This window comes from Anopheles coustani, chromosome 3, assembly GCF_943734705.1.
Source record: "Anopheles coustani chromosome 3, idAnoCousDA_361_x.2, whole genome shotgun sequence".
Lineage (NCBI taxonomy): Eukaryota > Metazoa > Arthropoda > Insecta > Diptera > Culicidae > Anopheles > Anopheles coustani.
The window spans coordinates 1,716,825-1,739,965 of record NC_071288.1 but is presented as its reverse complement, the minus strand read 5'-3'; the positions used below and the strand labels follow the sequence as shown (position 1 = coordinate 1,739,965).

At 45.7% G+C, this 23,141-nt stretch overlaps 10 protein-coding genes across 14 annotated transcripts; 4 read left to right on the top strand and 6 right to left on the bottom strand.

The window, feature by feature from the left end:
• Positions 1–29: 29 nt before the first annotated feature.
• Positions 30–2,982, bottom strand: LOC131260099 (solute carrier family 2, facilitated glucose transporter member 10-like). Its single transcript, XM_058261763.1, has 4 exons — positions 2,638–2,982; positions 2,177–2,572; positions 1,912–2,103; positions 30–1,832 (listed from the first exon to the last, which is right to left on the bottom strand). The coding sequence occupies exons 1-4, from the start codon at positions 2,965–2,967 to the stop codon at positions 30–32; spliced, it is 2,721 nt and encodes a 906-aa protein (XP_058117746.1). The 5' UTR covers positions 2,968–2,982.
• Positions 2,983–3,308: 326 nt separating this feature from the next.
• LOC131258816 (opsin-1-like) lies at positions 3,309–13,145 on the top strand. Of its 3 annotated transcripts, none has more exons than XM_058260198.1 (2): positions 3,309–3,326; positions 11,885–13,145. In XM_058260198.1, the coding sequence occupies exon 2, from the start codon at positions 11,897–11,899 to the stop codon at positions 12,956–12,958; it is 1,062 nt and encodes a 353-aa protein (XP_058116181.1). In that variant the 5' UTR covers positions 3,309–3,326; positions 11,885–11,896; the 3' UTR covers positions 12,959–13,145. The 3 variants fall into 3 exon arrangements, with proteins under 3 accessions (XP_058116181.1, XP_058116182.1, XP_058116180.1); XM_058260199.1 differs by lacking the exon at positions 3,309–3,326 and adding an exon at positions 8,810–8,824; XM_058260197.1 differs by lacking the exon at positions 3,309–3,326 and adding an exon at positions 11,653–11,772 and having other exon boundaries at positions 11,835–13,145.
• On the bottom strand, positions 4,941–6,123 carry LOC131258819 (opsin-1-like). Its single transcript, XM_058260203.1, has 2 exons — positions 5,410–6,123; positions 4,941–5,345 (listed from the first exon to the last, which is right to left on the bottom strand). The coding sequence occupies exons 1-2, from the start codon at positions 6,121–6,123 to the stop codon at positions 4,941–4,943; spliced, it is 1,119 nt and encodes a 372-aa protein (XP_058116186.1).
• LOC131258818 (ceropsin-like) lies at positions 7,308–8,512 on the bottom strand. The gene is made up of 2 exons (XM_058260202.1): positions 7,790–8,512; positions 7,308–7,709 (listed from the first exon to the last, which is right to left on the bottom strand). Exons 1-2 carry the CDS (start codon positions 8,510–8,512, stop codon positions 7,308–7,310), a joined length of 1,125 nt encoding a protein of 374 aa, XP_058116185.1.
• LOC131258823 (uncharacterized) lies at positions 9,159–9,673 on the top strand. Its single transcript, XM_058260206.1, has 2 exons — positions 9,159–9,312; positions 9,375–9,673. Exons 1-2 carry the CDS (start codon positions 9,159–9,161, stop codon positions 9,671–9,673), a joined length of 453 nt encoding a protein of 150 aa, XP_058116189.1.
• LOC131258817 (opsin-1-like) lies at positions 9,671–19,764 on the bottom strand. 2 transcript variants are annotated; one of them, XM_058260201.1, is made up of 2 exons: positions 19,748–19,764; positions 9,671–10,830 (listed from the first exon to the last, which is right to left on the bottom strand). In XM_058260201.1, the coding sequence occupies exon 2, from the start codon at positions 10,818–10,820 to the stop codon at positions 9,759–9,761; it is 1,062 nt and encodes a 353-aa protein (XP_058116184.1). In that variant the 5' UTR covers positions 10,821–10,830; positions 19,748–19,764; the 3' UTR covers positions 9,671–9,758. The 2 variants fall into 2 exon arrangements, with proteins under 2 accessions (XP_058116184.1, XP_058116183.1); XM_058260200.1 differs by lacking the exon at positions 19,748–19,764 and adding an exon at positions 10,948–11,088 and having other exon boundaries at positions 9,671–10,882.
• On the bottom strand, positions 12,960–15,676 carry LOC131260098 (cilium assembly protein DZIP1L). The gene is made up of 2 exons (XM_058261762.1): positions 15,460–15,676; positions 12,960–15,390 (listed from the first exon to the last, which is right to left on the bottom strand). Exons 1-2 carry the CDS (start codon positions 15,560–15,562, stop codon positions 13,073–13,075), a joined length of 2,421 nt encoding a protein of 806 aa, XP_058117745.1. The 5' UTR covers positions 15,563–15,676; the 3' UTR covers positions 12,960–13,072.
• On the bottom strand, positions 15,696–16,629 carry LOC131258820 (DNA replication complex GINS protein SLD5). Its single transcript, XM_058260204.1, has 2 exons — positions 16,468–16,629; positions 15,696–16,401 (listed from the first exon to the last, which is right to left on the bottom strand). The coding sequence occupies exons 1-2, from the start codon at positions 16,600–16,602 to the stop codon at positions 15,826–15,828; spliced, it is 711 nt and encodes a 236-aa protein (XP_058116187.1). The 5' UTR covers positions 16,603–16,629; the 3' UTR covers positions 15,696–15,825.
• On the top strand, positions 16,794–17,695 carry LOC131258822 (uncharacterized). Its single transcript, XM_058260205.1, has 3 exons — positions 16,794–17,043; positions 17,117–17,255; positions 17,320–17,695. Exons 1-3 carry the CDS (start codon positions 16,927–16,929, stop codon positions 17,631–17,633), a joined length of 570 nt encoding a protein of 189 aa, XP_058116188.1. The 5' UTR covers positions 16,794–16,926; the 3' UTR covers positions 17,634–17,695.
• On the top strand, positions 17,868–23,027 carry LOC131258815 (uncharacterized). Of its 2 annotated transcripts, XM_058260194.1 has the most exons (7): positions 17,868–18,437; positions 18,509–20,194; positions 20,269–21,263; positions 21,346–21,597; positions 21,700–21,753; positions 22,119–22,170; positions 22,395–23,027. In XM_058260194.1, the coding sequence occupies exons 1-7, from the start codon at positions 18,038–18,040 to the stop codon at positions 22,670–22,672; spliced, it is 3,717 nt and encodes a 1,238-aa protein (XP_058116177.1). In that variant the 5' UTR covers positions 17,868–18,037; the 3' UTR covers positions 22,673–23,027. The 2 variants fall into 2 exon arrangements, with proteins under 2 accessions (XP_058116177.1, XP_058116178.1); XM_058260195.1 differs by lacking the exon at positions 22,119–22,170 and having other exon boundaries at positions 22,395–22,588.
• The last annotated feature ends 114 nt before the right edge of the window (positions 23,028–23,141 follow it).

The window sequence follows — 23,141 nt, the reverse complement described above, 5'->3', positions numbered from 1 at the left end:
CTTCCGGTTTGTTGAATAATCCACCAGTTTCACATGGCCGTCGATTCGTCGCTTGAGCTCAAATGAAATGCTGCATTGGTCATGCCTCCCTCGTAGGACAGCTGAGTTTCCCCTCGTCCTCTACCGTCAGTGGGGGTCAGTTTTGTATCACTAAACGAAAAATTTCTATCCTTGAGCGTTCCATCTTGCACCACAAGATGCTTTAGTTCAAACGTTTTCAAATCGTGTGCGCTGGTAACATTGCGCATCGGACGCACCGCTGGTGGAACTTCTTCTGCCTTATGACGGTGAAGGAATTCTTCAAATTTTCTATTACTATCCCATGTGCTACAGTCCACCACATGGGACGGTGGAGGTCGTTTAGCACGTGCCCGGACCGGCCGAGTCATAGGCTGAATTTTATGTGGTGGTATCTTCAGATGCATTTCGTAGACGCCTCGGAAAAGATGGTTCGATCCCACCGCAGAACCTCTGCGACGGGTAGCGGGAGGCGAGGGGCACTCCATTTTGGAAAACGTATCAGTGGAATGGTTTCGCACGATAGCGGGAGGCTTGGGCGAAGCAGGGATGTGTTCACTTTGTCGTCTAGCAGGGGTTTCGGGAAGTGTTTCTGAGATTTTTCTAAATATTTGCGGTTCTGGCTGGTCATGCGTATCCTCCAGTGTATACGATGTACGGGACGTAGATCGACTTAATTGGGCAGTTCCTTGCGAGTTGAACGAAGCAACAGAGAAATCGGACACCGTCGTATTTCGGGACGACTGTGACATTTGTCGGGGCAGGAGTGAAATTCTCCGTGCACGGTCGATATCATCCTTCAATGGGTACGGCTTCGGAGGAATTGGAGGTGGTGGCGGCTGTGTAGCGGCCGCACTGCCAGTGGATAGCTTCGGTCCGGGTCGGGGTGCTGGTGCTTCTTGATCGAAACGTACCGATCGCTTCCTGGGAGAGGCAAAATACGTTTCGATCTCCTGTAAAGTTTTTCCTTCCGTTTCCGGGAGCACTTTGTAGAGGATCATGGCACCGACGACCGTGACCAAGGAGTAAATCCAGAACGTGCCGGGTAATGAAAAGATCGCGAGCATCTTTAAGAATGTTTTGTTTGCAATAAATCCAAATATGTAGGCGATTCCACCGGCGAGACCGGAGCCACCGCTGCGCACATTGGGGGCAAACAGTTCGCCTATCAGTATCCAGGGTATTAGGCGGATACCAATGTGTGTCAGGAAGGCGCTGCCAAGCAGTAGCGTCAGCGGGACCCATACCAATTTGTTCCGATTGACGAGCGGCAGTGGCACGAAGACGTCCTTCGGGATGGCTGACTGGACGTACTCACCGTAGCTGATCGTAATGTTGATCGGTTCATCAAGGCTATCGTTGAGGTAATAATTGGTAAAGCTTTGTGCCGCATACAAAATACCATCCGATGATCCATTGCGACGTTGTTGTTGCGGTGTTTCTATAATGTTTGTGCTCCCGTTATTTGGTGGTTCTATTGCCGTTAGATTCAACAGTTCGATAACGGAACTGTTTTTCCACTCAGCAATCACTTCCTTGGAACGCAGTGGTATGACCGCTATATCCGCCCTGATCGAGGATACGTTGGCAACCACATTTTGCACCGAACCGCCAGGAATATCGTTCAGGAAGTAAGCATAACTGGCCGCTCCGAAGAAGCAGATTGCGCATCCAATCGTCGAGATGAACACCAGTGGCCGCTTACCAGTGCGATGTACAAGAAACACGCAGAACAGTGTTCCAATAAGCTCCGTTAACCCGAGGAGACAGGTGGCGTAATATTTGTTGATGGGGGCTTTAAGAGTGTGAAATATCTAATTGAGAGAATCAACAAATAGAAAAAAAAAGATATTGTAGATCGTCACGCATTACCGTACCAAGCGAATGGCCTACCTGGACGGCATAGGTTTGCAGGGTGGTCATGCCAGAGAAGTGACCGATAAAAAAGCACAGCAGAATGATTCCGAACGGCTGCAGAAAAGCGCGCTGCGTGTAGAGTCGTGCTTTATCAATGATGGTAAAATCTTTTTGTAGTTCCGCAGCCTTCGTCATTTGCTGCTCAAGTTCTTTAAACTCCTCATCTACCTACAGCAAATGATATATGACATTTTGGATGAGTTAATCATACTTTACCGAAAGGTTGGCAAAAAGAACTTACGTCTTCCTTTGAAACCCATCCACGTAACCAGGCGAGGGCAGATTTTGACTCTTCCAGACGCCCTTTGCTTGCCAGCCAAACTGGACTCTCCGGAATGAGGAAGAGCAACAATGCTGCCAGTACCGGAACCGACGAGCTCACCAGAGCCACTGTGCGCCACTTGAGAAAACTACCCATGAGGAACTCCATTAGGACGCCCAGAATTACACAGGTTGAGCCAGTGGCGGCTAACATGCCACGGTATCGTGGTTGTGTAATTTCCGCAACGTACGTCAAAACGGGTGCTTCGCCGAGACCACCACTTAGTCCGGCCAACGCGAGACCAAGGTAGAGAAAATTAACATCGCTGGCGTAATGGAACAGCATCCACGCAATGAATATTGGAATGTTGATCAACTGTAGGAGGGCAAGGCAAAGATGTTAGGAACTTGAAAACTACACTTCCGGTCCAGCTTTCATACCTGCATCGCGCGCCTTCGGCCAATCGGTTGAGCAAGCATGCCCGAAAAGATGCTTCCCAGAGGTACACAAATCAGATTGATCGAACTAAGCCACGAGATTTGCTCCCGGCTCAGCGTGACATCTTTTTCGAGGGCCGGTTCACGGCCATCACCACCCTGAATGGCGGGAATAACGATGGTCGGAAAGCCCAACGTCATACCATAGCCGAGTAGAAGGACATTTTTCACACCAACGGCACACGCTTGGGCAAGGGCTGCTCTCGCATTCCCACCATCAGCACACGGTTTCGTTGCCGGCTCACGCTCGGAAGCCGTGTCATCTTCCGGCATTTCAGCGATAATTTTTTCCCGTCGGATTGCGTAATCGAAACTGGAGTACACCGTTGCCGGATGTGTCTCGGCGTACTGGGTGCGATACTGGTAGGACACCTCCTGATCACTGGTACAACTGCTTGTGCTGCTCGTCTTCCGGATCGCTAGCCCAAACGGATCCGGATCGTGGAATTGCTCACCGACAAACTTCAGCTTCTCCTTGGGCTTGCCATACTTCGTCTTACGCACTGCCAACTGATATGGATCGGGATCCTCGAATTGTTCCCCCTTCAGCTTCACCTTCGTCGGCTTTTGTTTCCGGTTTTTTCTACGCTCCTTGCGATGGTGTGAGCAGCAGCCAGCGTGCTTCCGGTTCCGTTGACTTTGCAGGTCGGTTCGCAACTCAGCAATGGTTTGCCGTAGTTTGGTTGGTTCCCATCCGACATCGTTGCTGCGGAAGTTGTGCAAATCGGTTAACACTTGTTTGTTGTTGCTATCAATCGAATCGGAGTGACCAACACCACCACCCCGGCCATGATCGCAAAGTATCAAAAGTGGAGGAAATGAAGAGCAAAAATTGTATGTTCTAGCGATTAGCGTGATCCTCTCTGGGTGAAGGTGTGAATAGGGAAACCGTGGTATCTCGTGCATGTAGAGTGAGGTAAGCAGTAAAATCTTCCATTGATTTAACTGTGTTGTTTTCTAGTTGTATCGTTCGATTGCACTCAACCATCAACCAAAAAAAAAAAAAAAAATCGAACAAGAATAATTTTAACAGCATGTATCGACGGACTTTCACTTAATTTATTTTATTATGATTTCCAATCCATTCCATTCCATTCAAAAGCATGAATATCCTTCGACAGTGATACTGACTATTTTTGTATGCGATTCAAAAGCGAAACAGCTGAAAACTAAAACTGAAACTAATCACGTGCATTCATCGGTAGTAACCAAATTTATTCCGTTTAGAGATTAACGGATATTTAAATTCAATTGATTTATTTTAATTACACGAGGCAACGTGCAGTTTGTTCTCCTAACATCTTCCGGAACATGACTATATTATATGAATAACATTACATAAGGGAATGCGGAAAAACGGTGAAAAAAAATACCCAAGACCACCCGCCTTCTGATCGTATGCTTTGGTTTGCACGTGATTCATTGACACTTGTTGTGTACGGTGGCGATGGGAATTGGATTAACCCATCATGAAGAATTTTTCACATGCGGCTTATTTTTTTTTTATCCACGAATTCGGCGGCTTTCGCGGCACTTACCTGGCTTCCACCATCGCGACTTCTTTGAACAATTGTCGTGCACAGGCGGCGTGTGACGCACGTAACTGTGATTTTTGTTTTCGAAAATTCCTTGAAATCCGTTACCACATTCTGTATTATTTTATTATTTTGATTATCTGTTTTGAGAATATTTTTGGGATAAGTTAGACGACGTTCTATTTGCACTGGAAGAAATAATTGAGATTGCGCGTGCCAAGTAAGTACATCCGATCTGAGATCTGATGTCTACCTGATTGGCGAATAAGCAAGTTGCAACTATCTCCGCACACGAGAACTCCATACCCGATGACCGATGGTTGGACGATCTCTATTTACGCGGGGGTTTCGTCACGGCCCATTTAATTGTGTTGAGCAGGCAGCTGATGCTAAGTGATGTTCATTCCCTACGCGCGCGCCCAGCTTTGAAAGCTGGTTTTTGTTCTAATTTCCCTGCGATCAGGGAATTTTGAGGGATTTACAATCGATGATGCTTTCGAGTGGAGGGAAACTCCGTTCGCTTACCTTTATCGTGCTTTTGGACAGTGGTCGTAGAATTGAAACTTTGTTGTATTTCTTCAAGATCTTTATTGACTAAATAAAATTTGCATTCAAAAACGAAAATACAAATTTTGCGTAAGAAGTATGTCAACGTCAGCGTGAGGTAAGGTCCTTTGGTCACGTGGAATGCTTAGCACCCCGATCGCCAGCTTAGGCGGCTGGTTTCTCTTCCGAAACACCAGTGGCGGCCGATGCTACCGACTGTCCATCGTCGTTGCTGTCCTGGCAGGAGAGCGACGGGAACTTCTGGTAGAGGGCAGCACGGTACTTCGGATGGCTGATACCGTACACAATCGGATTGTAGACGGCGTTGGCCTTGGCGAACAGCGAGCCCCAGATGGTAGCGAGCGGGCTGATGGGTGCAGCCTTGAAGATTCCCGTGTAGTTGATGACCAAGTACGGCGTCCAGGCCATGAACCACAGCGAGATGGTGACCAGGGCGACCTTGGCCAGCTTCATCTCGGTGCTGGTGTTCTGGGCTTCCTGCGAGCGCAGCGAGGCGACGTTCATCTTCTTGGCCTGTTCACGCATGTTCTTCTCGTGAGCTGAGACAGCCTGTTGAATTCGAGGACAGCATTGTATTAAATTTCCCAGGCGTAATAATTCACCACCGGCTTACCTGAATGATGTAAATGTACGAGTAGATGATGCTGAACAGAGGGAGATAGTACACGAAGCCAGAGTAGATCAGAATGTACGATCGGCTGGTGAAGTCCTGGGTCAGATAATCAGTTCCGCAAGCGGTCATGTTTCCTTCCGGGACATATCGGTTCCATCCGAAGAGAGGGGCCAGCGTCCACAGCAGCGCGAAGGCCCAGATAGCCAGAATACGCAGCAGAGCACCGTTGTTGGTCATCGGCTTTCCGGAAAGACCCTTCACGATGACGTTGTAGCGGTCGAACGCAATCATGGTCATGGTCCAGATCGAGGCACAGCCGAACAGTGATCCAAACATGGCGTAGAGCTCGCAAGCGAACGGGCCAAAGACCCAAGTCTCATGCCAGCAGTTGATCACCATCGGTGGCGCCATGGTAAACATCATCAGGAAATCAGAGAAGGCCAAATTGACCACCAGCAAGTTGGACGGGGTTCGGAGTGTCTTGGTATTGGTGAAGATGTAGATAACGCAGCCGTTGCCGATAATCGAAACGACACCGAGGACGAAGATGGCGAAGCCCAGGATGGAATGCCAGAGCGGGTTCATCGGCGGGAACTGGTACCAGTGGGCGTCCACCATGTGGAGCATCTCCGGTGGCACCTTATCCACGACCGTGACGTTGCTTACGACCGTCTGGGTCCAGGCACTGAAGTGCGGTTCTGCGAATGCTGCCATCTTCCTTCCTTCGTGTAGACAATTTCTTCACAAAAACTGACGTCAAATTTATCACCAACTGTTTCAAGCGTGGTTTTTACTGGCAATTAAGCCACGAACACTGTTCACTATTTGGATAAGCTGAAGAAAATCGCTTTTCAGGGCGAACTACTTCAGTCTTACTGTAGCTACTTGAGAACTCTACCCGAATGATCACCGGTGGTCTACCAAGGAACAACTCGTCCTTCTGTTCGCGATGTTGGGCTTTTATAGCACGAAAAATTTGGTGCACCGTTTGGAACTAATTCGATTAGTAATTTTGGCTCCTGTCTTACAGCCGCAATCGGCAGCGCAGGTATTCATAATTCCGAAACCACTAATCCTTCGCATAATAATATTGTTTTTTTTTTCTATGTCCTGTTGCTTGACGATGGTGCGGGTGTACATTGTTCGTCGACAGATTAAGTGCTACGGCAAATTACAATGTAGTTCAGTCGTCCGTCGTAAATAGCAATAAAACAACTGCATGTATACATAAGTTGAAGTAAAAACTTCTCTTATTTAGTATGTAAATATGCAGAGAATATCGTGTTAATTTGAGCTTTTTCGGCTTAGATTATATTTATCACATTTTTACGAAATTATACAGTGCTTTTATTTGTATATCAAAGACTGGAAAGTTCATATGATTTGTAAATCGCTTGTAGTACGCAATGTACATACATATATAGGCATAAATGGAATATGGATTGCAAACTTGTAAACCTAATCTGAACCTAACATAGATTTCCGAATAACGTAATTCCACATCATTGCGTATTCGCCTAAATCGAATATGGAAAGAGCTTTTGCAATACTAAACACATGAAATGTTCAACGATGGTCAGGATAAACAACTTTTTTTGTTTTGTACGTCATTTGGACTTTATTATATTAATATTGTTGATTAATTATTCTTCCAAGAAATAAATATTACGAAAAGCTATGTTTCCTTGTAAAACATATAAAATAATTTTCAATTCACAATCAATTTCGAACCAAATAAGTTTTATTGTGTTAGTTAATTTTGAACGAAATATGGGTAATCTGCCCTCACAAAAGTTACAATATGTAATTTTTCTTTAATCTTTTCTTCTATCACATTCCAATTCATTCCAGCAGCTTGTGACGTCATAAGCGTATTCCAGATTGTATAAACTGTTGCTCTAAGTCTCGCATTGATCAATACCAGTAACGCCCGAAGCAACCGATCCTTGATCGTTGGTATTATTCTTGCGGAAGTCCAATGATGGGAATCGTTTGTACAGAGCGGCCCTGTACTTGGGGTGACTGATGCCGTAAACTATAGGATTGTAGACCGAGTTGGCTTTGGCAAATACTGATCCCCAAATGGTTTGCAGTGGGCTGATGGGGCCAGTGTCAAAGATTCCCGCGTAATTAATAACCAAGTACGGTGTCCATGCCATGAACCAGAGGGTGATGGTCACAAGGGCCACTTTTGCCAATTTAATTTCAGCGTTAGTTTTAGAGGCGTCCGATGAACGAAGTGAGGCAACGTTCATTTTTTTCGCCTGTTCCCGCATGTTTCTTTCGTGCGCAGATACAGCCTAACGAAGAGTAAATAATTAAAAGAATAAAAACATTTTAGTTAGGATCTGAATTCCCTTAATCTGGTGCAGAAAATTACCTTTAGAATATAAGTGTAGCAGTAGATGATGAGTAGAAGCGGCAGCCAATAAACGAAAACGGAATAAGCGTAGATGTAGGAAACACTGATCCAGTCCTTTGATAGATAATCCGTTCCACATGCGCTCATATTGCCTTCCGGAACGTATCGGTTCCAGCCGAATAGAGGTGCCAATGTCCAAATGAGGGAATTAGCCCACACGAAAAATATTCGCATAACGGATCCGACGTAGGTGAGAGGTTTTGCCGATAAGCCTTTTACGATAACGTTGTAGCGATCGAAGGCGATCATCGTCATGCTCCAGATGGACACACAGCCCGAGAGTGAGCCGAACATGCCATAGATTTCACACATCAGTGGTCCAAACACCCAGGTTTCATAGTAGGAATTAACGGTCAGCGGAGGGGCCATCGTGAACATCATCATGAAGTCGGCAAATGCAAGATTTATGATCATCAGATTAGAAGGCGTTCGTAGACTTTTAGTGGACGAAAATATGAAAATAACACATCCGTTTCCCACGATGGATACAAGAGCCAGTAAGCAGATGGAGGTGGCCAGGGCTGCGTGCCATTTGGTTTCCAGTGGCGGAAACTGATACCAGTAGGTGTCAACGAGGTGGAGCATTTCCGGAGGTACTTTGTCCACTACGGTTAAATTTGCCACAGAGATCGTCCACGTGAGGGCCTGTGGGCCCAAAGGGCCGATCAGCTTGTTCGACATCGCCAGATTGTGGCTGGTAGGTGATTGCAAAGACAGTCACTGTTTCACTGTGGGTGGTTGGTTACGTTGATGAATCGTGGGGTGAAAACTCTTCTGTACTTATTGGAATCCTTCTTCTAACCGGTGTTGTGGGAGACACTTGACGACTCAATCAAAATGGCATAATGGACCATCATATATATAGAGTTTCAGCACTCCCAGCAAGGCAAAGTAATTTAATTAGTAAACAGCAATAAAAATCCAGATTGACAGTCCTCAGTATGGCTTAACCCCAACCCAGGATTAGCGCCTCCCAAATCTCCCGGAGGGTATGCATACATGAAAAGAAAAACGAGCAACCAGGCGCCATTACTTACGACAATTGGTTATGATTGTTTTTCGATTGTTCTTGTCGTAAGCGTTATGCACGACAGGCTGAAGTGCTCAGAACGTTATGGTTCAGATCAGGGCTGAGTGGTTCAATGAGCGGGAAAAATGTGAGCAGGAATTGCAGCCAACACCATAATTCCTAGGATGCTCTACCGGTCGTCATAGTTTCTACGACTGCGCGGTCATGTTATTTCGGTACAACGAAGTAGGCAGCTCCAGCAGTTGTGTGCATCCTAGCAACTGAATTTGTGACTTCGGTGAAAGGGCCAGTGGTCAAATGGCTTTCGCAGGAAATATTCAGACATCGCGCAAGAATTGTGCCTCAACAAACTTTCCCTTTTGCAAATCCAACGAGGAATCAACATTCCTTCAAGGAGATTGCACGGAGTACGATCAAAATTTTGTCGGATGTCAAAATGATGCGAAACCTGGTGAGTTTTGTGTACCAAAAAGTTTATCAAAAGGAGTGAAAATGAAATTGAAATTTCTGCAGCTCTTCGGCGTGATCAGTTGCGCGAAGCCTACGAGAAAAAACTGAGACTAATACTGGCTAAAAATGCCAGCGAGCAATTGGAAACCCTCCACCGGCAGGAAGAAGAACGGAGCCAGCTGCGGAAACGGATGAACTACTATATGGCAAAGGACAATAAGCACGATCCTCAGTATAGTTTGCAACGCACGGATGACGCTGTTACATTTTGGAGTTATAAAAATCGTAGAAATGGTAACCATCGCATAAATAATGCGTTCACGAAACACCATGATGAAAAATTGGATGTTCAGTTTGAATAAATTTTTTTGGATGCATTGAAACCAGTGGTTTGCATTTATTACAGCGCCATAAAAAGTCTACAAAGAACTCAAAATCATCGTGATTTTAGGCCTTCTCTTCCGTGCCTTGCGTGGCAGCAGAGGCCACCGACTGTCCATCGTCAACTGGAGTAGCATCCTGGCACGATAGCGACGGGAACTTCTGGTACAAAGCAGCGCGATACTTCGGATGGCTGATGCCGTACACAATCGGATTGTAGACGGCGTTGGCCTTGGCGAACAGCGAGCCCCAGATGGTGGCCAGCGGGCTGATGGGTGCAGCCTTGAAGATGCCAGTGAAGTTGATGACCAAGTACGGCGTCCAGGCCATGAACCACAGCGAGATGGTGACCAGGGCGACCTTGGCCAGCTTCATCTCAGTGCTGGTGTTCTGGGCTTCCTGCGTGCGCAGCGAGGCGACGTTCATCTTCTTGGCCTGTTCGCGCATGTTCTTCTCGTGGGCCGACACTGCCTTCAGGATGAAGGTGTACGAGTAGATGATGGTCAGCAGAGGCAACCAGTACACGAACACGGCGTAGATGATGATGTACGATCGGCTCAGCCACGTCTGGGTCAGGTAGTCGGTTCCGCAAGCGGTCATGTTACCCTCCGGAACGTACCGGTTCCATCCGAACAGCGGGGCAAGGGTCCAGAAGAGAGCGAAGACCCACACACCGAAGATTCGCAGCAGAGCACCGTTGTTGGTCATCGGCTTTCCGGAAAGACCCTTCACGATGACGTTGTATCGGTCAAACGCAATCATGGTCATGGTCCAGATCGAGGCACAGCCGAACAGCGATCCAAGCATAGCGTAGAGCTCGCAAGCGAACGGCCCAAAGGACCAGGTCTCGTGCCAGCAGTTGATCACCATCGGCGGTCCCATGGTAAACATCATGAAGAAGTCGGAGAAGGCCAAATTGACCACCAGCAAGTTGGACGGGGTACGGAGTGACTTGGTGTTCGTGAAGATGTACATCACACAACCGTTACCAGTCATCGAGATCATTCCGAGCATGAAGATGGCGAAGCCCAGGATGGAATGCCACAGCGGGTTCATCGGCGGGAACTGGTTCCAGTGGGGGTGCACCATGTGCAGCATCTCCGGAGGGACCTTATCCACCACCGTCATGTTGCCACCACTCTGAGTCCAGGCGTCGAAATGTGGTTCCACAAAAGCTGCCATTGTTTTTACTGTAAAAAGCGTATCCCTACATTAGAACAACGACGGTTAAATGATATTACAGCGGAATGTTTACTGTTAGTTGATGAACTTGTTGAAAGATCTCCTCAATATGCTGCTTCCAGTGCCGAAGAAAATCGTTGTTACACGAACTACTCCAGCCTTTGGGCCTATTGGTGCGATATGCAAGCACGTCTGCCTGCTAAGAATGCCAGTACCAACTCGAAAATAGCGATGCAGCTGCACCCTTTTTATACTGTAGGTGCAGGTAATGCACTTGCGGTTTTCTCGACCTAGTGAGTAATTGAATTACAGTAAAGAGTTTAAAATCAATAAGTTTATTTTAGAAGAAAATATGAAAGGGCTGAGGCCTTGAAGATGACCGTTACTAGATGTTCAACATTTTAGTTATTTATGTACATTAGCACGTTACATTCCATTTAACCTCGTATGATAAACAAGTAACACATTTCTCTCTTAAAGAACAAATCACTTATTTGAATTTTACAAAATACGCAACAAACAAAGAAATGTAACAAAAAAATAATCCTTATGACCGTTTGTTCACCGACAAGCAGTGCCCTTGGCATTGGAAATGTTTTCTTCTTAGAAAATGTAGCAAATCAATAAATTCACGTTCACATAATCCGGAATGCAAGAGCCGGCGCTTAGGTGCCTTCTTGCACTTGAAGAAATATTTAAGTTAATTTGTAAAGAAAAGGGGTAATTCAATTATAAGGCTGTAGTTCATGTGAAAGTATGTCTTCTATAAAAACCATCAACAATGGAACGCTATCTCCAGTTGTCGTGAGAACGCCTAGCCGTTGCGAGTCAAAATTGAATTGAAGTAGTTCGGTCCTGATCGATTTTCTTCAACAAAACCAATAGTTTCAGCAAGAAGGTAAATCATTTCTAACATTCACGAAGGAATGGAAGTAACCTAGGCAATTATGGTTCTTTTAGCAACAACAATGGCAGCTTTTGTGGAACCCCATTTCGATGCCTGGACCCAGGGTGCCGGAAACATGACGGTGGTGGACAAGGTCCCTCCAGAGATGCTCCACATGGTGCACCCCCACTGGAACCAGTTCCCGCCTATGAACCCGTTGTGGCATTCCATCCTGGGCTTCGCCATCTTCATGCTCGGAATGATCTCGATGATTGGTAACGGTTGTGTGATGTACATCTTCACGAACACCAAGTCACTCCGTACCCCGTCCAACTTGTTGGTGGTCAATTTGGCCTTCTCCGACTTCTTCATGATGTTTACCATGGGACCGCCGATGGTGATCAACTGCTGGCACGAGACCTGGTCCTTTGGGCCGTTCGCTTGCGAGCTCTACGCTATGCTTGGATCGCTGTTCGGCTGTGCCTCGATCTGGACCATGACCATGATTGCGTTTGACCGATACAACGTCATCGTGAAGGGTCTTTCCGGAAAGCCGATGACCAACAACGGTGCTCTGCTGCGAATCTTCGGCGTGTGGGTCTTTGCTCTCTTCTGGACCCTTGCCCCGCTTTTCGGATGGAACCGGTACGTTCCGGAGGGTAACATGACCGCTTGCGGAACCGACTACCTGACCCAGACGTGGCTGAGCCGATCGTACATCATCATCTACGCCGTGTTCGTGTACTGGTTGCCTCTGCTGACCATCATCTACTCGTACACCTTCATCCTGAAGGCAGTGTCGGCCCACGAGAAGAACATGCGCGAACAGGCCAAGAAGATGAACGTCGCCTCGCTGCGCACGCAGGAAGCCCAGAACACCAGCACCGAGATGAAGCTGGCCAAGGTCGCCCTGGTCACCATCTCGCTGTGGTTCATGGCCTGGACGCCGTACTTGGTCATCAACTTCACTGGCATCTTCAAGGCTGCACCCATCAGCCCGCTGGCCACCATCTGGGGCTCGCTGTTCGCCAAGGCCAACGCCGTCTACAATCCGATTGTGTACGGCATCAGCCATCCGAAGTATCGCGCTGCTTTGTACCAGAAGTTCCCGTCGCTATCGTGCCAGGATGCTACTCCAGTTGACGATGGACAGTCGGTGGCCTCTGCTGCCACGCAAGGCACGGAAGAGAAGGCCTAAACTCACGATGATTCACTATATTTAAAGTGATATCCTAATCAAACATTGCATAACAATGTAGTGATTAGTGAAATAATAAGAAAAACATTTAAATCTTTGGTTGTCAATATCATTTTATTTATCTTCATCGAAGCTACTGATATTCCAATCAGATTCCTCCTCGAATTTTGAACGCCTTACAATTGTTTTATATTCACTGTTCGATGTTACATTAGTATTGTCTTTCCCTGTTCCATTGGCGTTGCCTTTCTTGTCCAAGTTGAACAACACTCGCTTCTTAGGAATGGGTTTTGGTTGAGCTGGTACCGTGTCCAAGATTTCACTGATGTCTGAACTATTATCTTCCATTTCAATTTCAATCAGTGCATGTCGATCGGAAGCTGATTTTATTGTGTTGATACTTTTTATAGGCGTATCCAGCAGTTTTTCCACCTGTTGGCTTGAAATAGAAGATCGTCGTTTGGTGGCAATAGGACTACGTGACGGTGGCTTATTGCCGAAGACAGGTTGTGCCTCGGCGTGTACCGTGATGACGTCGTCTCCGGAGAGTTTTATAACGGGCCTGGATAGTGCAGGCGTGCTGGAATTGGTTTTAAAAATGTTCATATCAGATGTGAGATGCGTGCCGGGAAACTGAACTATGTGCTTCGTTGGTAATAATTCTAGTTTTGGAGAGAATTTCAAGCGAGTAGCATTCGTAGGCATCTTAGCAATAGATGAGAGTTTAACGTCATTGCCCATTATTGTTTTATCTTCCCCCTCGGGAGTATTCTTTGTAACATGACTTGATGGAGCATTGGTTCTCACTCGTGCCATTTGATCTACTTTGGATAGGAGCTGATTGCGAGTAATGAAGAAATTTTTATGTTTCTTCTTGATAGCGTCTCGCCGATTAGCTAGAGCTTCGCACGCATCGTTTAAACCGTCGCCCGAAAGTTGTTTCGACTTAGCATCGATTCCTATCATCTTCAGCCGAGCGCGGAATTGGCTTAAAATCTGTTTCTTTGGCGAAGGTGCGGTAGATGCCTGATGAGTTGGCTCACGTACTACTGGAGGACTTTCTTTAGGTGCTGTGGATGATTCTAGGTGTTTTAATTCTTCATCACTCTCAGTTCTTTCAGACTCGGAAGAAATAAATTTGTTTAAAATATTGCTTTTGCCCAAAATATCAGTGCAGTTTGTGTTACTGTGACAAGTTTCTCCTTCGATAACAATTTCCGGAAGGGTTACCGTTCTCAATTGCACCGATTTATGTGCAGCAGGCTCAATGGTCTGAGCAGGATTGTTGTTCATCAACTTTTCGTTGCTTTCCGGAAGCATCATTTTTGAAAGGAGAGATTCTAGATGATCCATTTTGTGTGTATACTCCTTCTCAAATGTCGTCATTGTATCCCTCGTCTTTTGCTGACTGTTTTCGAACATTTGCTCAAGTTCTTGGTATCGTTCTTTCCATATCACTTCATCACTAACCGATACGGGTTGCGTTTTTTCAGTTGTGTGCATCGCACTAATGGCATCCAATAGATTTTGCTTAACAACTTCAATTTCTTCGTTGAATTTTTGCCTTTCCGCATCCTTCCAGCATTCTAAGAGCCGCTTCTGTTCTTCAATGAAAGACTGTAGATCTGATTTGGAAATCGTTTCGTCTTGATGTACAGTTTGTATCGGTGGGTCCAGTGGGATTGGAGCTGTATCAATAATTTTTGGTTCAGTTTGCGTTTGTGCCTCTTTTTCATTTAAATCTTTATCATCGACCAAGTTGCTTTGGATGCCGATACTGTGGAGAACTTTGGCTTTTAAATCATCGTGCCCACTAGTTTTGTTCTCTGAACAACCGACACACTGATGGTGCTTAGATCGATGATCAAGAAGATCCTTTTCCGCTACGTTTAAACGTTCCTTTAGCTGTTTAACCTCTAACTCCAACTTGATCGTATTGATAAGGCTTGTGTCGGTATTGGATGGTTTTCTTTCGTAGGAATTCTCTACCGAACGGGGGTTGGCATGCTTGCGAACGATGTGGGCATTCAACAAATCCATGGTAATGAAATTTTTCGTACACTTCGTACAGGAAAAAACTGTGGCCTGTTGCGAATGTTGCTGATGGTTGATGTTTTCAATACGTTGTATCTTTCTCTGTAGAAGAACTGTCTCTTCGGTGCGTTTTTTGTTCATCTTTTCCAGACGCACATTTTCGTTTTGTAATCCTTGCAGTGTGTTTCTGATTTCTACCACCGTCTCGTCGAGAAACTGTTTGCAGAAGAGCAAATATTGTATGCTAAACTGAGCAAGTATAAAGTATTTTCCAATCGCTGGGTCCAAGATACGATTGTTTAGCACAGTCCCTATAGGTACTTCCGATATGTGAGGAATAAACTCATCCAGTTTTTCGTAATCCTGTTCACTGACAATGTTATAGGGGTCGATAGAAGCTGCGGAAAAAGGAGTAGGTGATGGTTGGCAAAGAAGGGTATTGTTTTGAAAAATGGCCATGTACTTACCTACAAATCGCCAGTCGATGCAATGTCCGATCGAAAGCTCACGTATCATAAAACCTGCTTCGCGGGCAATTTTCGGAAAGTTATGATGCCACTTGTAAGACATTCTTCTAGAACAATAACTTCGAACGATTCACGTAATATTGATTCTCAAAATCACGATTTGCTAGCTTTATTTGCTTTCCGTGTAGTGTTCGCATCTGTGTCACTATTGATAATGTACCCTTCTCTATAGTGTTGAAGGTTGAAACTTGCTTTGGTTACGACTTAGTTACATTGGTAGCCTAGCAACCACCTCACAACACAGCACAGCAAGACGAAATTGAATTTGTTGTACACAGGGTGAATTATTTTGAGATGCCAACAGTTTCAAATCAGTTCCAAGGTACCATCCGTGACCAACGTTTCTATATCGCGATATTTGAACAAATGGACGGCACCTTTTCGAACATTTACAGAATGTTCGCCCCCTCCGAGTGAAAACTCCCCCACGTCCTGCCTAGCGCGTGCAAACACATGTGCATCCAGGTTTGGTCCCACACGACGAACTCTTTCATCGTCTTGATGATTTTGAGGCATGTGACGCACAACCAACTGATAGAAATGCGTTTCGACGCTTTCGTGGAAATCGACCGCAAATTTGTGCTCGGCATCCGATAGCCGTTTCTTGTTATGTGGCCTGGTGGATTCACTATCTAGTACATAAGACGCGTAAGTTTCAATCTTTTGTAGCCTGCAACGCAAGTAACTTGCCACCACGAACCTTATTCTTTCCACTTCCATCCGGTGCACTATGTAGAGTAGATTGTTCTTGTCTGCAGATGCTAAATTCTCTTCCATGTGCACCAGTTGTATCATCACCATTTCCACTAGTGCATCTTCAAAGGGAAGTAAATCCGGAGCAAATTTTTCGTTTATCCAAGCTCGTTGAAGCGATTCCAACACCTAAAGTTAGTAGACATTCCTTAGATTAGCACCCAATCATTACCCAAACTGAAGTTGTTTGCTTACTTCTTTTGAAGACATTTGCACTTCATCTTCATCCTCGTCGAGATCGGCGAGATTGCCCGTTGATTCATTTTGAGCGAAATCCGGCTCTGAACACTCTCGTGGTACATTTTCTGAATCAAAATCGCTTGACTCCATCGAAAGTGTATAATTCCGTTCGTTGATCCGTTGAAACTAACAAATGTTGGTAAACAGTTCGTCTGAAATGCGCGCCATACTGCGAAACGTGTGCCTAGTGAGTGGAGTAGAGAGTTGTCATCACACAGTCTGTCACTGAACCGAAGTTAATTCCTATCATCGTTCACTAGGCATACCGGCAGAACCGTCAAAACTTGTTTCATCAAAATGCACACTTCTTCGTTCCATGCGATAGTTTAGGAGAAATTGCGGTGAAAACGGTCTTCCCGTGTTAAAGGTACCATCGATTAACTTTGAAAGACGCTCTGTTTATGCAGCCAATAAATGGCCAATCAATTGATACAAAATGAATTCCGTGTTGTGGTCGAAAATGTGCTGAATCGATGGACGGCACTCCGGCTCGCCGTGGAGCACGGGATGGGAGGTCCATTGGGTCTGAATGTAAGTATGAATTGTAAACAGTACGAATAGTAAAAAAAAGTCTTATCCTAACGAAACCATTTCTTTCTTTCAGACGGCAATAGAACTTATTGATTACGTGACATCGTACTGCACAGAGAACAAAAATGTTGATTCAATCGATTTACGGGAAGTGCTGGAAGAAATAATGGATCAAGAATTTGAGACTATCTGTGAGGATGATTCTACTCACGGTATGGCTGCAACAACATCTTTAAATATCTAGAATAACAGCTCATGATCTTGTTTGTTTTGCAGAAATCAGCAACCTCCTGATGAAATACTTGGGGAAGCTGAAGGAAGGCAAATTAGACGAAGTGCATGCTGAACTAAACTTGATGACTCCTTGCGAAAAATGGATCATAAGTGGAGCTAAAATCAAATACAAGCAGATGGACGACAGTAGCGAGAGTGAAGACGAAGAAGCGAATCAGGAGGACATGGAAGTGGAACCAACTCCAGCGTTGAGCAGCTCAGCGGTCAATCCGAGTACCGGAGGTTCGAGCACAAATTTTATTGAAGAGAGCATAGATCCTGGATGGATACCTGTGAAAGGTAGGCGTCGTAGGTAATACCAATGTTACGATGAAACAATCGAATATATAAATGCTTTGTATATAATAAATCGGATGGAAAATAACATGATGGTTTCGTTGGATCAAGAATATCCGAGAAAGTTGATATATCGAACTGTCATGTAGGGTCCCCCGCATTCAATTACCTTGGTTGCAGATGACCAGCTGTCAGATTGGTCCCTGATTCAGAGAAAAATGTTTTTTTCTGTACAGTGAAAAGTTCTTATTGGGATCCCCGAAAGATAAAGTTGGTCAACATATTTCCTAGCATGAAGAGCAAGCGTGAAGAATAAACAAAAACTACGTCTACCGAGACAAATGGTGCTTATGTGAACCAAGTGTACTGAACAAACAGTATAGCAGGGATATGTGAAGTGTGGAACCAATTTCGGCAAACGAAAATGTCCTGGCAAAACAATTGGCCATCTGTGCAGCAACCGGGGGTGGTTCCTACATACCCTCCACCAATTCCTGGTGTGCAGCAGCTGCCATCAACCGCTGCAGTACCCGATTATGCAGCATTGAATGCAGAACAATATAAACAATGGCAATGGCAGCAGTACCACCTACAGTACGCTCAATGGCACGCTCAGTATGGCGAGCAGTATGCCAGGGAAACTGGAAAATCGCTTCCACCCGTTGCCACTCCTGGAATACAGATGCAACCCATAACCCAAACCATGGGCACGAATCATTACCCGACGGCTCACCCTCCTGCTGCAGTACCGTTTGCTACGTTGAACATTGTAGCACCTCCACCTCCGGCCGAACCACATCCGGATGAGTTAATTTTTAACAAAGGTGATTGTTGCCTATGCTGTCCCCCCTCTAATGTATCAACTAACTGATTTTGTACTGCAAATATCTTTCAGGCCAGGACAAACCACCCTTACCAGAGGAAACAAGTGCCGAAGAAATCGCCTTCGATGAACAGTTTCGGAAGTGGGAGCAGGAATTCGAAACATGGAAGCGCAAAAACAAGAACCATCCCGACAAAACGGCCTATCGCGAATACGAACAAAAATGTATGGATTGCCGCAAAAAGCTTCTCGAGCGTCGCGAACAATTACGACGAAAAAGGTTAGAACAAACCCGGCTACAGAGCCACGCATCGAAATGGGTAGCTGTTCAGCAACCAAAACCTTCTCTCCCGCCACCTCCTCCGTCGGATCCACCTCCAGTGGGTGCACCTCCACCGGGCCCTCCTCCACCAGGCCCTCCTCCGCCGGGGCCTCCACCATCGGGCTCCTCAGTTACGGCGCCACAGTGGCCACAAGAAAGGGAAAGGGGCGAAATGCATCACAGGAACGATAGTGGTGGGGAGACAAATTGTGGATTAGAGAACGTTTTTAACAATTCTGTCGCTAATAGTGAAAGGAGTGGAGGGATTCCTGGGCTGGATTTAATCGATGAACACCCTCCTCCCCAACCGAAGAAAATAAAGTTGGAGGAGGATGAGGCGGAGGAAGGGGGAGAAGTGATGGAGGTGATTGATCTGGCCAATATTGAGGAAGAGGTGAAAACTGAAGTTGTGGAGGTTAATAACACCGCCAATGCCATCAGTTCCTTGTTGAACGATCCGAAGGTGAACGCATTGCTGCAGCTGGTGGGTAGCACAATAGCTGGTAGCAGCGCCAGTGGAAATGGAGCAGGAGGAAGCAACACAGGAGGAACGAATCCTCTAGTGGCGGCATTAGCGCAGCTAACTAACAGTAGAGCGGGATGTGTAGATGCTGGCAAGTTGCCCCAAAACAATGAGAACCGTCCAAATGGATCTGTGGAACGTAACGATGAACAACGCCCGAGTGGTCGAGGAGGATTTATGGAGGAAGTCAGCCCCGAGCTTCCACATTTGCCAGATTTCAACCCTCGTATCCCTCCGCCATCGCTTGACATTGATCTCTCTAGACCTCCTCCGTTGATTAACGGGAACAAGCGTCAACCGCACGATCGCTGGGATGGAATCCCCGAGCAACACTTGGTACAGAATGGTTCGTACCCCGGTGGAAGTCACACTGAAGGACCGCCACATCCCAAAGTTGCCCGGTTTGATCGTCCTCCGCCACCATTCGGGGCCACGCGTTCAACCGATTATCAAATTGATCCGGAGCTGGGAAGACCGGTGGCCGTTCCAAAACCGGACTGGATGACGGAAGACGAATATCAAGAAATCTACGATAGATACGAACATGTAAGAATCTTCGAAGAGAGAAAAAACAAAATGGAGCTAGCGATTCATGTGCTGCGGCAAAGTAAGATTCGTGATGGAAAATTGGGGCCGCCGGGAGAAGTACTCCATCCTGGGCGAGGTGGCATACCCAAGCCGATGCCGTGTGTAAAGGCAGAGATTATCAGTGAAGCGCCGGATGAATTTTTCCAACCACAGCAAGTCTTTGATTACACAAATTGTAGAAGTTCCGCCCCTCCAGTGAATCAACAAACGCCTGCAGGGCGTGTCATAGACTATGGGCATTGTGCAAGTGGGCAGTATAATGTTAACAATATAAACAATCGTGTTAATAACCGTCGAGACGACTTCCGTAATAACACAGGTTCAGGTAGGGAGCATAGTTTACTCTGATTGTTAAGTAGAGGTTCTTTTGCTTTACAAATATTGTGTTTGATTTTACAGATGCTGGCCCTGTGTTCGGTTCAAATACCCAGCGATTTGATTACAATCATTCAAGGGTGGCCAATGTTGCGACGAAAGCGGCAACGGTTCCGGTCGAGCAGCCGAGACCGATTTGGCCGTTGGACAACCAATCGTTAGCCTTTGACCGTGCGGTTCCCGGTCTCGAACGACTTGCTCAGATGCACCTGAACCCCAATCCGGAAGAAAGCAATCCGAATTATCCCAGCAAATTTCTGCTGATGAATGATAATCGCCCCAGCTGCCTTAGCACAAAAAGGGGGAAACGGCCATCGTCAATACGCAAGCAAAAGTTAAAGCAACAGATGCAACAACAAAATACGGATACATCACCAACCGAACAGCAGGGAACCTCTGTTCCAAAGCCGATCGTATGCAAAGAGGAACCACCGTTGGAGCTAGAAGATTTAAGCTCCGATGATGATACCGCGGAAGAAAGGGCTGACGGTGGGAATAGTACCGAGGACGATGGTAGTGCGAGGCAAAATAAACAAGAAGTTCAAGACGAACGGCCCGAGTCGGTTGTTTCGTCTCAATCATCGCAACAACCGTTGGCACCGCGCATGCTAGACATCGAGGAGCTTTTGTTTCCACCCGGACGGTTCACGCGCCCACCGCGAATCTGTTTGCTCGTACGTGGCCTTCCTGGCAGTGGTAAATCTTTCCTCGCCCGACTCATCAAAACTAAGGAGCAAGTGTTCGGACCGTCTCCGAGGGTGTTGAGTTTGGACGATTACTTCCTGGTGGACAAAGAAGTGGAAGAAAAGGACCCAATAACGGGAAAGATCACGAAGGTGACGCGATCGCAGTACGAGTTCGATGAGGAAATGGAAGAGGTATACATTCAGAATCTCTTGAAGGCGTTTAAGAGAACCATTTCCGAACGGCTGTTTAATTTCGTTATCGTTGACTGTTGTAACCATCGGCTGGGGTATTATTGTGAATTTCATAATTATGCTAGAAGCAATGGATTTAAGGTGGGTAATGAATTGATAAGAACAGCTCTTTGGAGGCATAGCAGAGACATCACATTTACTCTTTTTTCTGTTGTTCAAACAGGTCTACACTTGTACGCTGCAAACAGATGTCGATGTTTGTGCCCGGCAAAACGTACACAATCGGACGGCGGCAGAAATACAAGCGTATGCCGACAGTTGGGCCATGGCTCCCGACGAGCATGTGCAGATCAACTTCAATGGACTGTTTTCAGATGTAGAACAGCAGGATACCGATACGACGGTGGCGGATATGGATCTTGCTGCACCCGAGGAAGAGTCGAACGAGGAGCTGGGCAGGAACCAGCCGGAACATGTAGGAATTTGAAACCAATTAGCGACGTCTGCAGTCTCCTGTTTGTTTAATGGGTTGTGCACATAATCGGCTAATCGTTATTTTTCGTAAATACACTTTCAGGCACCTGTATTACTCGACGAAGCTAACGATGATTCCGCGGATAGTACAGCTGAGGTGAGATATAAGATGGATTTCCGATGCCCTCATTGATTTGAACATTGGATATGATTGATTATTTTTTTGAGTGCATTTGAAAACCGTTCGACTGTAGGTGAAATTTGGTGTAGTTCTGTTTTTCTTCTTCTATATTTTTATCACAATATCCACCAATATGTATGATGGTCATGTATCTGTATTCTACTCTACTTATCAAATGAACATATATTATGTGATATATGGAGTCTTGCTATCCTCGAGTAATTCGAGCAAAGCAGAGTGTACCACTTTTTTCAACAACTGTCAACACCATGTACGAGTTTCGTCATAATCACAGCATTTTTTCTTAACTTACCGATGGTAAAAATTATGTGCGCATATAGTGTGACTTGTTCGCGAGTAAATGGGACAACGACGTCAGTGAGCAGAATTTAGGTTGGTATTAATTACGATACTTACATTATTAAGCTTAAGTAACTAGGGTGGAACGCAAACTTTCAGCTCCAATCAGCTGCAAAACGTTCGAATCCTCTATCTTTAAGTGACCTAACCTACTGTACGATTACTAATTTGCATGTTGTAATAAGGAGGAGTGCTAGAGGACCGCGAGTAGGCAGTAAATGAACGACAATGTTTTACCGTCTTTGTTATTCCTTCAGCGAGGCTCGATGGCACCAGTAAACCCCTGCGACGTCCCCCAACCCTAGAAGACTACCTACAGCTGGACGATGGCAGTGACGATGACGAGGCGAATGCCGGACGCAAGCGGAAGCGTGTTCGCTGGGCTGATGTGGAGGAACAGAAAGCGCAGAAAAAGATGCGAAAGATGGGATTCGTCGTTGGAGTTACGGATTGGTCGAGGATGATGGACCCGACCCAGGGCAGCAGCGCGCTTACGCAGACGAAGTACATTGCCAAGATCAGAAAAAATTCATGAAGCGCAGACATTTAAATGTATGTTTTCTATAATCACACTATACTTCGCAGACTAATGGCAAATGGTTTTCGGCCTGAAGCTAGAGCTCTTTACTAAGTTTTTTTTACCTTATTTTTCATATACTGACTGTCGCAACGAAGGCAAAATTATATTTTTGTTGATAGACGCGATGGAGTATAGGAAATTTGGAAAAGCAACTAAAAAAGAAAGGGCTCTTCAACAGTTCCGATAATACGTGTTTGTTTTAAAATTACTTGTTTTTTAATCTTCTTCTATAAATTTATCGATACGAATAAAAAGCAGATTTAGATGAGTCAATCAATAAATTCTTGTTTATTTAGTTTCAGTAGATAGAACGGTCGCTTCAAGAATTGTAATGATTCAAAATGTATTAATACTTTTAGAAATGTTGAAATAAAGATTTCATCATCTCAACACATTAAAATCATTTTTTGTGGTTTATTTATAT

Coding starts and splice junctions, on each gene's coding strand:
- LOC131260099 (XM_058261763.1), bottom strand. CDS start 2,967: ATGCCGGAAGATGACACGGCTTCCGAGCGTGAGCCGGCAACGAAACCG. Junction 2,104..2,176: donor GATGGGTTTCAAAGGAAGAC/GTAAGTTCTTTT, acceptor CATTTGCTGTAG/GTAGATGAGGAGTTTAAAGA. Junction 1,833..1,911: donor TGCAAACCTATGCCGTCCAG/GTAGGCCATTCG, acceptor TCTCTCAATTAG/ATATTTCACACTCTTAAAGC.
- LOC131258819 (XM_058260203.1), bottom strand. CDS start 6,123: ATGGCAGCATTCGCAGAACCGCACTTCAGTGCCTGGACCCAGACGGTC. Junction 5,346..5,409: donor CGTACATTTACATCATTCAG/GTAAGCCGGTGG, acceptor CGAATTCAACAG/GCTGTCTCAGCTCACGAGAA.
- LOC131258818 (XM_058260202.1), bottom strand. CDS start 8,512: ATGTCGAACAAGCTGATCGGCCCTTTGGGCCCACAGGCCCTCACGTGG. Junction 7,710..7,789: donor GCTACACTTATATTCTAAAG/GTAATTTTCTGC, acceptor ACTCTTCGTTAG/GCTGTATCTGCGCACGAAAG.
- LOC131258823 (XM_058260206.1), top strand. CDS start 9,159: ATGGCTTTCGCAGGAAATATTCAGACATCGCGCAAGAATTGTGCCTCA. Junction 9,313..9,374: donor TCAAAATGATGCGAAACCTG/GTGAGTTTTGTG, acceptor AAATTTCTGCAG/CTCTTCGGCGTGATCAGTTG.
- LOC131258817 (XM_058260200.1), bottom strand. CDS start 10,874: ATGGCAGCTTTTGTGGAACCACATTTCGACGCCTGGACTCAGAGTGGT.
- LOC131258816 (XM_058260197.1), top strand. CDS start 11,843: ATGGCAGCTTTTGTGGAACCCCATTTCGATGCCTGGACCCAGGGTGCC.
- LOC131260098 (XM_058261762.1), bottom strand. CDS start 15,562: ATGTCTTACAAGTGGCATCATAACTTTCCGAAAATTGCCCGCGAAGCA. Junction 15,391..15,459: donor CATCGACTGGCGATTTGTAG/GTAAGTACATGG, acceptor CTTTTTCCGCAG/CTTCTATCGACCCCTATAAC.
- LOC131258820 (XM_058260204.1), bottom strand. CDS start 16,602: ATGGAGTCAAGCGATTTTGATTCAGAAAATGTACCACGAGAGTGTTCA. Junction 16,402..16,467: donor TGCAAATGTCTTCAAAAGAA/GTAAGCAAACAA, acceptor TACTAACTTTAG/GTGTTGGAATCGCTTCAACG.
- LOC131258822 (XM_058260205.1), top strand. CDS start 16,927: ATGGCCAATCAATTGATACAAAATGAATTCCGTGTTGTGGTCGAAAAT. Junction 17,044..17,116: donor GAGGTCCATTGGGTCTGAAT/GTAAGTATGAAT, acceptor TCTTTCTTTCAG/ACGGCAATAGAACTTATTGA. Junction 17,256..17,319: donor TGAGGATGATTCTACTCACG/GTATGGCTGCAA, acceptor TTTGTTTTGCAG/AAATCAGCAACCTCCTGATG.
- LOC131258815 (XM_058260194.1), top strand. CDS start 18,038: ATGTCCTGGCAAAACAATTGGCCATCTGTGCAGCAACCGGGGGTGGTT. Junction 18,438..18,508: donor TGAGTTAATTTTTAACAAAG/GTGATTGTTGCC, acceptor AATATCTTTCAG/GCCAGGACAAACCACCCTTA. Junction 22,171..22,394: donor CGTCAGTGAGCAGAATTTAG/GTTGGTATTAAT, acceptor TTATTCCTTCAG/CGAGGCTCGATGGCACCAGT.